This window comes from Cucumis melo, chromosome 2 (genome assembly GCF_025177605.1).
Source record: "Cucumis melo cultivar AY chromosome 2, USDA_Cmelo_AY_1.0, whole genome shotgun sequence".
NCBI lineage: Eukaryota > Viridiplantae > Streptophyta > Magnoliopsida > Cucurbitales > Cucurbitaceae > Cucumis > Cucumis melo.
In genome coordinates this window covers 10,670,519-10,685,353 of record NC_066858.1, presented here as the reverse complement: position 1 = coordinate 10,685,353, position 14,835 = coordinate 10,670,519, and the positions used below count along the sequence as shown (strand labels likewise).

At 29.9% G+C, this 14,835-nt stretch overlaps 1 protein-coding gene across 1 annotated transcript; it reads right to left on the bottom strand.

Moving 5' to 3' along the window:
• Positions 1–6,095: 6,095 nt before the first annotated feature.
• On the bottom strand, positions 6,096–10,072 carry LOC103487224 (isopentenyl-diphosphate Delta-isomerase I). The gene is made up of 6 exons (XM_008445469.3): positions 9,821–10,072; positions 7,487–7,542; positions 7,237–7,328; positions 6,891–6,993; positions 6,668–6,805; positions 6,096–6,595 (listed from the first exon to the last, which is right to left on the bottom strand). Exons 1-6 carry the CDS (start codon positions 9,883–9,885, stop codon positions 6,342–6,344), a joined length of 708 nt encoding a protein of 235 aa, XP_008443691.2. The 5' UTR covers positions 9,886–10,072; the 3' UTR covers positions 6,096–6,341.
• Positions 10,073–14,835: the final 4,763 nt, after the last annotated feature.

Below are 14,835 nucleotides of genomic sequence, written 5' to 3'. Positions count from 1 at the left end.
TCCAAAGTCAACAACCATTTTCATGAATCATTTTAAAATTATCCCTTTGTTAAAATCTTTCATCATAACGTGTGGGGATCATTTCTTTTCAATTATTTTTATTGTAGTTTATATCACATAGCTTGTGTTGAGATTTTTGTCAAAAAAATTAATGAGATTCTTTTTATTGTTTAAGTTTTATTTAAAAAAGAGGTTAAAAAGATATTTGTTTTGAAAGATAAAAGTTCTTCCTTATAAATAGGAATATGAGATTCTTTTTACTATTTAAGGATTATTTAATAAAAATGTTAAAAGATATTTACTTTAAAAGATAAAATATCATCTTCATAAATATGAATCTTTTATCTATATCTTTTAAAGTAGATCTCGAAGATTTGATAGAGTGGCTATATATTGAAGCTTTGTGCTTGGTTCGTTGTGGGCATGACTGAACATTCAATTTGCAAGCATACTTTCGGGAAAAAGGTCTCGAAGGTACATTAATTACCTTCTTTGTGATGATAAATTACTGAAGATCTATTGGTGATCTTACTGTGTACGAGTTGATAAGAAATATGAAAGAAGACTGAAATAGTTAACTGCGGTCAATGAATCCAGGGGAGCCTAAGTTTATTTTCAAGAAGATTTATCCATAAATTCAGGAGGAGCTTGAATTCTTTAAGTTATATTGTACTTAAAGATAGTCATATACATAAGAAGAATGTTCCTTATTGTATTGACTTATATTGACAACTTTGAATCTTAATAATATTTCTTATCTGAGCAATGTGCAGCTCCTCAGACATAGGTGGTATTCGTAGAACTGGGTTATCAAACCTTCGTGTGTTATTTACTTTTGCTGTTCATCTAGCTATTACAACAGTTAATTACTTTATGATTAACTAAAGAACTTTATCGATTATCTCATAACGTTTTTCAGCTTGCATTCAACATATGGCGTAATCATCTCGCAAAATCATTATGTATGTTTAATTACATCATTGTACCCTTTCCTCAGCTTAAGCGTTTACTACACTCTTTTGTCAAGTTGCAGCTATGCTGAGTGATCTCAATGCATTTAGCAAGTTTCGTCAATTCCACTATGCATAATGCGTCTTCCAATATCAGATCACACAACAAGCAAAGGGCATCCGGTACCAAATCAGACAGTAAGTATGAGACACATCCTATTCAAGATCACACAGCATGAATAGAGCATTCTAATTCAAATCACACAGCAAGAATAAAGCATCTTATCCTAGATCACACAGTAAGGATAAGGCATCTCATACCAGGTCGCATAGCAAGTATGAGGCATTCTCATCTCATTTCAGGCTTTCTCAAACCTCATGCATTTTCCACAATACATCATTTCAATTCATAATATGTCCAATTCAGTTATGATCATATGCATTTTAAGAAATGGAAAGCATAATAGTAATCATATAGTTCATGGTTTCAATAGAAATACTTTTAAGGGTGCAAACATATTTTAGAAATTCTTTTTATTTTAGAAACATTTTTGTAAGAAGAAGAACCACTTAAAGTACTGATCACAATCAACTAGCTCTTCTGCCTAGCCTCTTCAGCCAAGAGTTTCCTTACACTTCTTTTGCGGTCTTCACTGAGATCAGGCTCGTTTTGAGTCTCCGGAAGTCTTAGATATTTCCTTGGTTCTTTCCTAAGAAATCTCTAGGTAAAAGGAACTTCAAAAATGGTTGGGATCTCTTTAGCTATATATAGATCTCTTTGGTGAATTTTTCCATGTCGGAATGATTTTCTTTGTCGTCAACAAGAAGTGGTCCAATCTCAAAATGTCATATGTCTCTGCCCATTCCTCATCCTAAATTTGGATTGGGCGAAAAAGTCATATCAATCGTTGGCTTTCTGACACAAGAGTCAAGTCACTGCTTCTTTGTGAGAGGTAGCTCAAATTAACCAACTATTTGCCATGTAACTCCTTCGCATAGAGACCCTTCGTTGCATAACCCTTCCGTGAATTACAACTTACTTCTCATAAGTTTTTTCGTATAACATTCTTATCGCGGGACCTTTGTCACATTGGTAGCACATGATTAGGGTCTCACATATTTAGCTTCTAAATAAGGATTTATATGCTTAAAGTCACAGTTTATTATTTAATAAACTAGTTCTAAATTTTCACTAAGAAATTTACGATCTTTTTATAAATTAATTTCCATGATATTCATGATTTCTTTTTCGGAATATCCGTCGACATTTAAATATCCGTCGGTAATATCCACAAATCTGGATCGTTATCGATATTTATATCAATAACGATATTTGGATCTTGATCTTTGTCGTACCTTACCAATAAAATGGAAAAAAAAAAAAAAAAAGGCTTTTTGTTTACTTCTCATAAGTTTGTAGTCGCTAGCTAGACGGTACAAGTTTGTCATTCCATTATTGTACTTATTTTGAGTCTACTCTTAAAGAATAATGGAAAACTAGATATGGATGAAAGAGAATCTTAGGTGGAGTAGTTGAAGTTACTAAAAATGTGGCCACTAGATATTTTAAGGTTTGTGAAAGGAAGGAAATTTTCAACATTATTATTCATATAGAATGTAAATAACTATTCATGTGACAGTTGCATCCACGTAAAGTACTTTTCCAAATTGAAGTTGTTGATGACCTGTATAATGCTCTACAATGTCACAAATGGTTAGCATTGATAGCTATCAATTGAGAATGATATCATGGATAGAGTTGACTATAAAGAGTTTGATTCACAATTTTGTTTCAAACAAAGTTTGGAGGATTAAGCTTTTTGAATAACATATCACCGTTATATAATTATTTGGTGACCTTTTCTAAGTTTCATATATCTTTTTCTTTTTCTTGTTGTTGTTATTATTATTACTTTTTGTAAAAATACAATATCATTCTCAATTTTGACAGTATAAATTTTGATATGTTACCATTTTCTGTTATAAAATATTTAGGGTCTCATTTTGAAAAGTAAATACTAAATAAATTTGGTAATGGAGTTTTCTAAAAACTATAATAAAACAACAAAATATTTACATTGTATAGAATAATTTCCATCAACAATGTGTATAATATATTTGATACACAATCATTTAGATTTAACTATTGTTTGGTATACAATCGTTTATATAGTAAAAAATTAGAAAACTTACATAAATGTAACAAAACACCAAACTATTTACGGCCCGTGTAACAAAACTCATAAAATTAGCCATTTTTTAAATATTTCAGGTTTGCCCTTCTTTTCCTCGTGATTTCTCTGCGATTTCTTTCATCGTCTTCCTCTTCGATTTCTTTCATCGTCTTTCTTCTTTTCCTCTTCTTTTTTTCTGCAATTTCTTTTCATCATCTTTCTTATTTTTCAATTGTTTTTTACGTCGTTAAATCTTTCCATCGTATTCCTTTTTTTTTTACTGCGGTATCTTTCCATCATATTTCTTCTTTTCTGATTTTGTGATTTCTTTTAACCGTCTTTCTTCTTTTTTGATTCTTTTTTACATCGTTTAATATTTACATCTTCTTCTTTTCTGATTCTTTTTTACGTCATTTAATCTTTCCATTGTCGTTCTTCTTTTCTTTTTTTTTTTTTACGCGTTTACATTTGGGTAACCAAATTTAAACAACCGTGTATAAGACAAAGAATCTTGAAAAAAAATCATTTAGATTGGAGTAGCCAAATGTAAACGATCATTTAAAAAAGTAAACGATTGTGTAAAAATAATAAAAGATCGTGTATAAAAAGTCTTGAAAAAAATCTTGAAATGTAAACGATCGTGTAAAAAAATCTAAACGATCGTGTATAAAAGAATTAAAAATTAAAAAAATCATTTAGATTTGGGTCCCTAAATCTAAATAATTGTGTAACAAAATTAAACGATGGAATTAAAAAGATAAATTGTAGCTATATCTAAACGATAGCCTATAAATTATAGCCATATCTAAACGATCGTGTATAAATTATAACCGAATCTAAACGATCGCCTTGTAGCCATATCTAAACGATCGGATATAAATTATAGTCATATCTAAACGATCGCGTATAAATTATAGCTTAATCTAAACGATGACGTATATATTGAACCATATCTAAACGATCGCGTATATATTGAATAAACGATCGCGTATAAATTGTAGCTATATCTAAACGATCGCAAATATATTATGCACGCGTTATTGATGGCGTAGTTGACGGGACATTTTCAGTATTTTACACAGTGGACCTATGGGTTTTTTCCGTTTTTGAAATTCTTCTGTACAGTGTAAATATTTTGTCGCTTTGTTATATTTTTTAAAAGACCCCTAGAAAAATTCATTGTCACAAGATTCATAAATTATGTTTAAAAAATAATTTAAAAGGAGTGTAATATATGGATAATTAAAGAATTGTAGAACCAAAAACTCCAACCTCATTAACCAACCATTTCTTATTGGTTTGGAAAGTTGTCACAATTTTTTACGGTAGAGAATAGTCCGCATTATGAAAAACCATTCAAGTACTTTTTGTTCTTGTTCGGTCCATCCCGAACGAGATCGATATTGAGATTGAGTTAAAAGGGAAATTCTAATTTATTGATTGTTTTAGGTCTTTTCAGTACATCTCATCATATTAACACTGAGATTTGTTAAATTTTTTATGTAATCTTCTCAAATTTTATGTTAAATTTTACACCTCCAAAATTTCCTCAAATTCGGTTAATTTTACTTAATATTATAAGAAACTATAACATAATTTTTTAAATCTTATGAAAATTTATGCTTTCAAGAAGTTATATGAATTTTTAAATCTTTAAATGGATTTTCAATTAGATACAACATTTTTAAATTTTGAAAAAAAATCAAATTTTGTTTAAAATTTGATAAAATTTGCAAGATAATCTCGGTGTTAATCTTCTATGAGATTTTATCTAAAAAACTTACATATCAAATTTTAAAGTTAAATATACTCGAGATTCAATCGAGAAAACTTAAATATATAGAATCTCGATGCTATTTTTGTCCTAGATTAACACCAAGATTTACATCATTTTTTCAAATTAGAGAGAGATTGTGGAGACGACTTAGATATCGTCTGGAAGAGCGGTGTGACCGAATTTGGATTTGTTAAAAGGATTTGGAATTTAAATAACTTTTAAATTAGAATAAGATTTGAAAAAGAAAATTATATATAGATATGTAAATTTGAAAAAATTGGTTAAGATTTGCTATATGATTTGGAATAATTTTATAAAATTTTTGAAAAATTATAGAATGTGTGCTAATACTCGAAAAAAAGATTTAAAAGAGAAAGCCAAACCAATTGAAAACATTAAAGAAAAAAATTAATGTCGGCAGTCAATCTTGGACATAAAATGTACCTACAACGATTATTGTAATGAGTTTAAAAAAAGTAGTAGTTTTTTTTAGGATGAAAACATAACTTTATTATTTATGCAAATTTTTCATTCATGTGGGAGGGATTTATTAAAGAAAAATGAGTGATTTAGAGCAAAGTTTTTTCATGTTTAATTTTTGGTATATGGCAAATCAAGTGGTAATTTGGTGACATTTTTCATATTCCTGACTTGTTCTTTGTAGATCTAACTAATTATGGAGTTATAGATACAATGTAATGTAGTCCTTCAATCTTCCCTTATCAAATTATAATCAAACCTGATTCAATGTACAAATTCAAACAAACTATTACATAAAACCTATCTTTTTTTATTTCTACAAGTTTTTATCAAAATTATCAAAATAAAAATGCTTTTTTTGGGAAAGATTTGTTTCCTAACCTTTATAATTAGCCAATATATGTTATTGCTGATATTAATTCTTTTTAATTAAAAAACATATAGTTTAAGTTTTATTTAGAACATTTTTTTCATATTGTAAATTAATTAAAATACATTCCTATCATTGTCAATTTCACTTTATTTTATAAACATTTTTAATTTTTTTCGTAATTTATTTAATTAGAAAGTGGATATTTAATTAAATTCAACTATAATTGTCTTTCAAATTCTTAAAAAAAAAATTGGCAAACATATCAAAGTTCAAACCTGTTGTCCAAAGTTTCAAGGCCAGAACAAAAATAACTAATAATTAGATAACCCTACCAAGAAGAATAAAATAAAGTCATAATCAAGACTATAGTCCAATTTAAAAGACTCCCAACTTCCTATAAGTTACAAAAAACTTACAGTTAATTTCACATTAAACTTCAACTCTGAAAATAATTTTATAGATTCCTGTAAAAGACTGAAAATAAAGAAGCATAGATGAAGTTCAGATCTTATTGAAAACTCAAGCTATGGAAGACAAGGATTCATAAACTAACAACAAGAAGATTGAGATCTATTTTTTCTCTTTTCTTAAGTCAACTTGTGAATTGTTTTCATGTCAGCAGCTTCCTTGAGAGTCCCCTTCTCCACATGATCCCACCAACTGAACAAAAAGTTGTCCACAACAAGCCTGAACCAAGGGGAGAGCTTCAACCCCTCTTCTCCAGCATCTGTTTTTCTTAGAAGCTCCTTCAACTGCTCCTTGTTCACGTATTTCACGTCTGCCACTTCATCTGGGTTTGGGTTCACATTGACATCTCGAACAATGAAGAGGAGATAGTCCACTGCACATTCACAATTATCAAAACAATACGAAATTCATTCGAAGTTATAAACAGATGAGCTAAGGAAAGTACATTCATGCTCCCCCCATTTGCCATCAGAGGGTGCCTTGTATAGCATGCGACCAAGGGGAATGAACTGCTCGACTGGGACGTCTTCAGCTGGAATACCGAGTTCGTCTAAAAGCTTCCTCTGGGCAGCATTTCTTGCACCTGATCATTGTACATGAAAAAGAAGATCCACATAAGGAGGTTTAAAGAGAGTAGGTGTCAAATCTGACCATTGTTATCGACATACCAAGAGCATCCTCCTCAATTAGTTCAGATTCTCTATACAATGGATGACTGCAGCAAGTGTTCGTCCAGACAAGCGGAAATGTCACTTTTGTTGCAGATCGTTGCTTCAGAAGTAATACAGAATCAAGTGAATTAACAGCTTCCGAATTGAGAATACAAAAAGAAAAATTATATAGATATGAAAAATAAAAATGACAGCAACAGAAGAAACAAGAAAGCTCAAAAAATTTATCCATGCCTTGAAAACAAAACTACAAATCTACCAAAAACATTATATTAATACGCTTAGATCAAATAGCCACCAATTCAGAGGCAGTGCAAATCAGATCCCAACGTAAATAACATACCTGAAGAAGCAACTCATATTTGGAATTGAATAAAAAGACGCTGAAAGCACGATGCAGCCAGTTCTTAGATTCGATATTTTCCATCAAGTGACCTGCAGGTTATGTGAGAAAATTGTGCATTATTATTAATCCATTATTCAGAGATCAGAACTAGAATCAATAACAAGAAAACAAAAGTGCCAAACTAAACAAAATCATTACTACTAGCATTTATGTCTGATAAATCAATACTGGAAAAGATTTGACTTACAATTATACTTGGATTCATGACCAACGACACGGTCATTCTCATCCACTAAAATGCACCTGTCCAGGAATTCGAGATTGATACAAGGCAAATGTGAGTTATAAATGATTGAGCACGCATGATAAATTTTAAAGGTTTTTGATACAAAAAGAGGCATGAACAGAAAACTTTTGGCCACGGCCCACCAAAGATTAAAATCAAAAAATAAGGTCTAATAATACAGGGAACACTCAAGATGCGCATATAACTGTGAATTCCCTTGACTTATGCACAAAACAACATTGAGTAGAAGAGAACACAAGATATTTTACGGTAATAACCAATGTAATCAAGTGAAGCCAAGGTAAATACCAAAGAGAAATAACTCAACAGACAGGTGAAGCTGCTCTGACTGCGAGCGTTAAAACTAACATAAAATGAAGAGAGAAAAAAGGTGAAGAGTACAAAAATGATCTGGTCAGTGGTCACTAGCCCAAGTTCAGCCGTAAAAGAGAAACTCTCTATGTTCACCCAAACAAAGACACAGAAGCTGGGAAAATATGTTAATTAGTTAATAGTTAATATACATTCATTGAAGGAGCACAACTCAGTTGATCAAGGCATATGCCCTCAACCAAGAGGTCAAGTGTTTGAATCCACCTATACTTGTTGGACTCAAGAAAAAGAAAAAAGAAAAGTAAGATTCATCACAGACTTCAACTTTTGAATTTAGTGACAATTTTAAAAGAGACCAAGATTTCTCACTTAAATTCCAGCAATTTGTTTATTCCATCATTATTTTCACATCGATAGGTAAGGTAAGGCACGCTCATACTATATCTGAGTGCAGGAATGAGAAGTGTACTATGTGAATAAATTTTTCAGAGACCATTAAATTGAGTTTAATAATTAACACCCAAACACCTACAAAAATATTGGACTTGCCCATTATTCAAATTCAAACATCAAGGCCCCATTTGGTAATAATTTGGGTTTGATTTTAGTTTTTGAAAATTAACCCTGCAAATACCTCTTCTACCTCTATTTTTTTCTCTTTTGCTATATACATTGTACATTACTTTAAAAAAATCAAGCCAAGGTTTGAAAACTAAAACAATTAGTTTTTGAAAACTTGTTTTTGTTTTCGGAATTTAGATAAGAATTCAACTCTTTTAATAAAGAAATTCGAAAACCATGTAACAAAATCGAGAAAAAATTAGCTTAATTTTCAGAAACAAAAAACAAACACAGATGTTCATCACACTAGAAACTTTTAAGGGAAAAGGTTTGAAACGCCTAATCTACGCTGGTTTGAAACAAAAAACACACTAGAAACTTTTAAGTGAAATCCAACTCCACTGGTTTGAAACGCCTAATCTACAAAGTTTCACTTTCTTTAAAGGGAAAAGGAAGTTTAAATTTGTTTTCTTTCCCATTAAATTACTAGTTTCCACCAAAAATCAGAGGAAATGCAAATTAGACAAAGGAGAAAAGAAGAAAGAGAATCTATTAACTATATGATGACGTAAAGATCAAAGCCAAAAAGCAACAACCATGCATAAAACCCGTAAAAAGTATGAAATTAGATGATGAAAGATAACATCAGAAAGATAGAGATAGTCAGACAACCAGTAAAGTCAGGTCATGATAGTTATCCAAAGTCAAACATCTATTGAACAAATTAATGAGACTGGATCCAGATTGAATACAACATATTATATCATCAGGAATCTAAATTGACACCTAAATGAATGGTTCAGAAAATCAGTAAACACAAAATAACAGACTTCTGAGTTTACTTACTCCTTCCCGCCACAATAACCTTCCACCAAAAACAAGAATCAGAGCAATGGAAGAAACATAGGATCAATCAACAACGTGACAACGTGAAACAATCAAAGTCAAAAGAAGCAAAACCACATCAAAACTGTATAAAAGAAAAGAAGAAAGTGAAATAAGATGAAAAATTGCATACAGATTGACCATGAAACTGAGTTCATTTGCAAAAAAAAAAAAAAAATCAACGTACATCTTCAATCATCGTTATCGGATATGAAAATCATTCAAATTCAAACAACGTAACCCATAAATCAACGAGAACAACTCCTAAAATTGATTTTTAAAAAAAAAAAAAACACCAAGCATCCAATCATCAGGAATCCAAATCAAAACCCACTTCAAAAAACCCTCCCCACAACACAACAATGCTCCAGCAATAAACAGAAAAGAACCGAAATCAAAGCAACAGAAACAGAGACAAGCCAAACAAACACAAGCATCTACAACTCAAAGTCAAAAGCAAGAAGAAAACGAAGCAAATTGAACAACAGAAAGAGAAAAGGGAAAGAGAAGACGCACTCATCCTCGAACATGAGGCGCTTCTGGACAGCGTCCATGGCAGCATCAGGAAGAGCATCTCCCATGGCGAGGGGTTAAGATTGGAGAGAGAATGTGAGGGGAAAATGGAGAAGAGGGAAATAACGTGAGAGAGAGAGAGAGAGAGAGAGAGAGAGAGATGAAGGAGTATTTAAAAAGTGATGGAAGGGTGGTGGTGATGAAGAAGGGTCAGAGACGTTGTTGAAGAATTGAAATGAAGCGTCCGCCATTGTTGTGTTGAGTGGAGACCACTTAATCTGCTTCAATACATTACATTTCTTGTAACCTTAGGCGCGTGTGGTACACGATACTATTGTCGAGAGTGGTTTCTATGTATGCGGAAAGGGAATTGTAAATAAACAAAAGAAAATTACCTTTTCAATTATTAATTAATTAATTTTTTTTTTATTTTTTTATTTTTTGGTTTTCGAGAAAATATAGTAGGCCCCACAGTATTCTTATATAAATATTGTGCATGTGGAATTAACTCCATCTTATTCTTAATTTCATAATCTATTCAAAACAATAACTAAATACTTCTCACCGGGAGGGAGTTGTACAATCAACTTGCCTTTATTATTTATTTATTTATCCTACCTTACATCAATCTTTATTTATATATATATATATATACACTTCTATTATATTAAAAAAAAAAAGTTGGAGTTGTACTATCAACTTTTGATTGACTTAATATGTATAAATGAAAAAGTTGTGTTTGCAACTATTTCATACCTCCACTGATATAAAAGTTGAAATTTTAATTTCCAAGTCTGAGATTGGCTTCACCTACCACAAATGTTATCTAAATTAATAAATTGAAAACAAAAAAAAAAAAAAAAAAGGATATTTCTGCATTCGCATTGGTTATTTATTTTGACAAAGCTTTCTTTTATATATTTAGTAGTTGTATTATGATAGAATGGATGATTAACATGTTTCGTGGTTGCTTTTAATATTATGGTGAGTCATAATAGTTGTACTTTTTTGGCGTTTAATGATATCATATATTATATATAATTGATAATCTAAAAATCAAATCAAACCATCAACTTCAAAAGAAAAAAAAAAAAGAAGAAGAAAATTCAAACTAATAGATCGATCTTTCTTTGATTCGGTTTATTATCAATTTCTTCTTAATTTTTTTATATATTTTATTTTTGCTCATTTTAAATTATATTTGTGTCTATTTATTGATTAATTTACCTATATGGAACAAAATTGAAAATATTTAAATTTCGTATAACAAAAAGAAGAAAAAGTCTATTACAGACTTTTCCTGAATTTTTTCATCTTCTCTTTTAGAATTTATTTCTTCTTCATTAGCTATCATATTTGGTGACAAGATATTTTTCTTTATTCTTTTTCCATTATCAAGTATAGTGTCCTTCTTCTTCTTCATTTTTCTTCCTATTTTTCCATTACATAATCGTGTATCAATATCTAAATGATCAGTTGTTTATCTCAGATAGATAGATATAGACCGCTATCACTAATAGACCGTTTGGATTGGATACAAGAGTACAAGATTGTGTAAACTGGGTACAAAATCTTTTAAATTGGGAACCGACTATTTTTCGCTCGTGTGTAATTGATTAATCTCGCGGTATTTTTGTTATTTCACGTTGTGGGCTTTTTCCATCTTCAAAGTCTTTTATAGGGTGTAAATATTTTCGTGATTTGTTTTATTTTTTAAAACCCCCTTGAAATTTCATGTTTTAGATTCTTTTTTTAATTTTCATAAATGTAACAAAACACAAAAATATTATCGATCGATATAACAAAAAATATAAGTCCATAAAACCGGTACAATATTTTCATAATTTCCAGATTTGCCCTTGAATATTACACATAATCGTCATTTTTCTTTCTTCTTCTTCTTCTTTGCAATTTATTTATCTTCTCTTACTAGATTTCTTCATCTCATCTCTAGATTTTCTTCCTTCTATTTTTAAATGATTTATTCTTTTGTTTAAATCTCATATTTAATCTTCATTGTTTTCGTCAATATTCTTTGAAGCTACTTCATTTTTCTCATATTTGTGAATATCGAGATCGGTTAAATATCATTTTGATATGACCTAAATGATCGTTTACAACGAAATCCGATTAAATTTGAAATTCTTTTTTCATTGTTTAAAAAAAACTACACGATCGTGTGAATATGATCTAAACGATCGCTTACTTTAGTCAACACGAACGTTTAGCATGGTCAACACATACAATCATTTAAAATTGAAAGCTTTTTTCCATTATTAAAAAATTACACAATCATGTATCATGACCTAAATGATCATATATCATTCGTTTAGACTGTAGTACACGATCGTTTAGAAGAAGATTACTCACGCATGCGTGTAGTGGATTAATAGTGCGTTAATTGGGATATCTTTGGTAGTTTTCATCGTAGGTCTGTGAGTTTTTTCCTTTTTAAAATTGTTCTATAGAATGTAAATATTTTACCCGTTTGTTATATTTTTTAAAAAAAAAAACTTTTTTTTTTGTTGATGCTTTTTTAAAAGAAAAACATAAAAGTTCCATAATAATGGGTTTTCTTAAACCAAAAAAGATATATATGTGCAGCATAATAACGTTAGAGTATGTTTTTAAAGCTATATGTCGGGATTTAATTAGGTTTTGATTGGTTTTTGCAATAAAAATCGATATCAACGCATACTTTTTAGTTTTTAGTTTTATCTTAAAAAAATTGGAAACTAGAGATTGTCTCGGTCAAAAGTATAAATAAAGTATAACGTGGTCACTTATATAAAAAAAAAATAGTATTATAACAAGAAAATAAAGTATATAAATTAAAAAGATTAAAGAAACGAAATTCTATCAACTACCAATTTATTTGAAATTTTAGTCAATGTGTATGTCACTTATTGCAAATCTACTAAAAACCTTCATTTATAGACAAAATGACAAATATGTAATAGTTTACCTGAAGAGTATGTTATATTGAGACACAGATGGGATAATTATAAATTACCACTTGACAACATTCAGGATAGATATCTATTTAACACATATATTATGATCATAATATTTATAATAAACCCAAGTAATAAAATTTTGATATTATTTTCTTGATTCAATAGTTTTCTCTTCTTCGTCTCATACCCTTTATTTTAGTACCATCCCAAAAAGTCTCATAACAATGGAGATAGTTGTCCTCACTTATATACTCAAGATCATCCCCTTATCTAACTGATTTATCTAACCGATGTGGGACTTTGGTCGGATTCACAATCCTTCTCTCGAACAAGTTCCACATTACAAGCTGCTCATTCGACAGTCTAACCATGAATCTCATCGCAAACTATTTTTTAGGCTTTTGAGGCTCTACTACAACTTTGTTCGACACATGAGGATCATACTAGCATGGTTATGTTAGAGGCATGACTCTGATGCCACTTGTTAGTATGATCTTCAAGTATCGAACAAAGATATAGTAAAGCTTCGAAAGTCGCAAAAGGAGGTCATGATGAGATCTATGGTTGACTCTACCAGATGGGCAAAATGCTCCAAGAAGAAGAGTTAGCTTAGATAGAGCTTGGCGGATGGATGACTATTTGAGGGAAGGATCGTGGTAATCTGTTCAAGAGGAGGATTGTAATGTGAGGACTTGTTCGAGGGGAGGATTGGGAAACTATCTCTATTAATATGATGCCTTTTAGGATGGTACCAAAACCGAAGACATGAGAGTGTATACCCAAAGTGGATAATATCATACTATTGTGAAGATATTTGGGAGGTTTGTTGTCCTAACACCCTTGAACCTGAAAACCACCCCTAACAATCGCACGGTAAACCTATTTGAATTTAACAATATAATAAATGGTTCTTCTATGTCAAGAAATTAATTTAATGTATAAAAGATGGAGGTTGAGATTAATTTGAGGTGTGTGTACCAATACTTTGAATATGTGAGAAAATTTATTATATTACCCAAACAATGATTGTGTCGTGACTTTAGGCTGTAAGGTTTTATTATCTTTATTTCATTTAAATAACTTTGCAATAATAATAATAATAATAATAATAATAATAATAATAATAATAATAATAATAATAATAATAATAATAGACAAATAAATTACTAGATTAAAAAGAAAAAAAAAAAGGCAACCAATCCTTTAACCCTTTCAAACTAATTGCCATTATTCAAGTTCTTATTGCAGTCGAAACACTAACCATTTTACCCATGAGTGTATCTCATAATAATTTCATTAATTTTCATCAACCAACTTCCTAATATATGACTCTTACATTTATTATTAAGTAAAAATAATTTGAGTCATTTGCTTTGGTAAAAATATATGACTCTTACGTTTAAAGTAATTTGAGTCTCACTTGCTAGTTTGTTTTTCAAGTAGAATATAATTGGGGTCATTATATCATTTAATTATTTAGTATATAGGTGTGAATTTGTCACAAGATCCATCAAAATAAAATGTCCAAGCCAATTAAAGAGAGAAAAAAAAAAAAAGAAAAACCAATTCAAATTTACAGATTGGTGGAATTTGTTGAAGTGTACTATTGTTTTTATTTTAAGATGTATCATGCAATGTATAAAATCTACTAAAAGTCCAAACAACACACACATATATTAAGCAATACAATATTCATAATCAAGTCCTCCAAAATCTCATCATTAATATGTTTGCAAGACAGTCCGGCAAACCTTTCATAATTTTGAAGAAAAATTAGAAAAATGTAAATATATAAAATAATATTCAACCTTAATTTCTTTAATTAAATACAAATATAGTTTTGTTCACAAGATTATGATAGCATGATCTCTTATATACAGAGTGATATTTGATTCTCAAATATTTAATTTATTTCCATACCTAATATATTTTTAAGCATAATTTACATATATCTGTAAAAACCTTATATAAGTCAATGTGTTTCTATGATTATTGTCAAACATCAGAAAAATGATTTTAAGTATGTCAAGTGATTTCAATAACTGTAGAATCACTCTTCAA

Coding starts and splice junctions, on each gene's coding strand:
- LOC103487224 (XM_008445469.3), bottom strand. CDS start 9,885: ATGGGAGATGCTCTTCCTGATGCTGCCATGGACGCTGTCCAGAAGCGC. Junction 7,329..7,486: donor TCATGAATCCAAGTATAATT/GTAAGTCAAATC, acceptor CATAACCTGCAG/GTCACTTGATGGAAAATATC. Junction 6,994..7,236: donor AATATGAGTTGCTTCTTCAG/GTATGTTATTTA, acceptor TTACTTCTGAAG/CAACGATCTGCAACAAAAGT.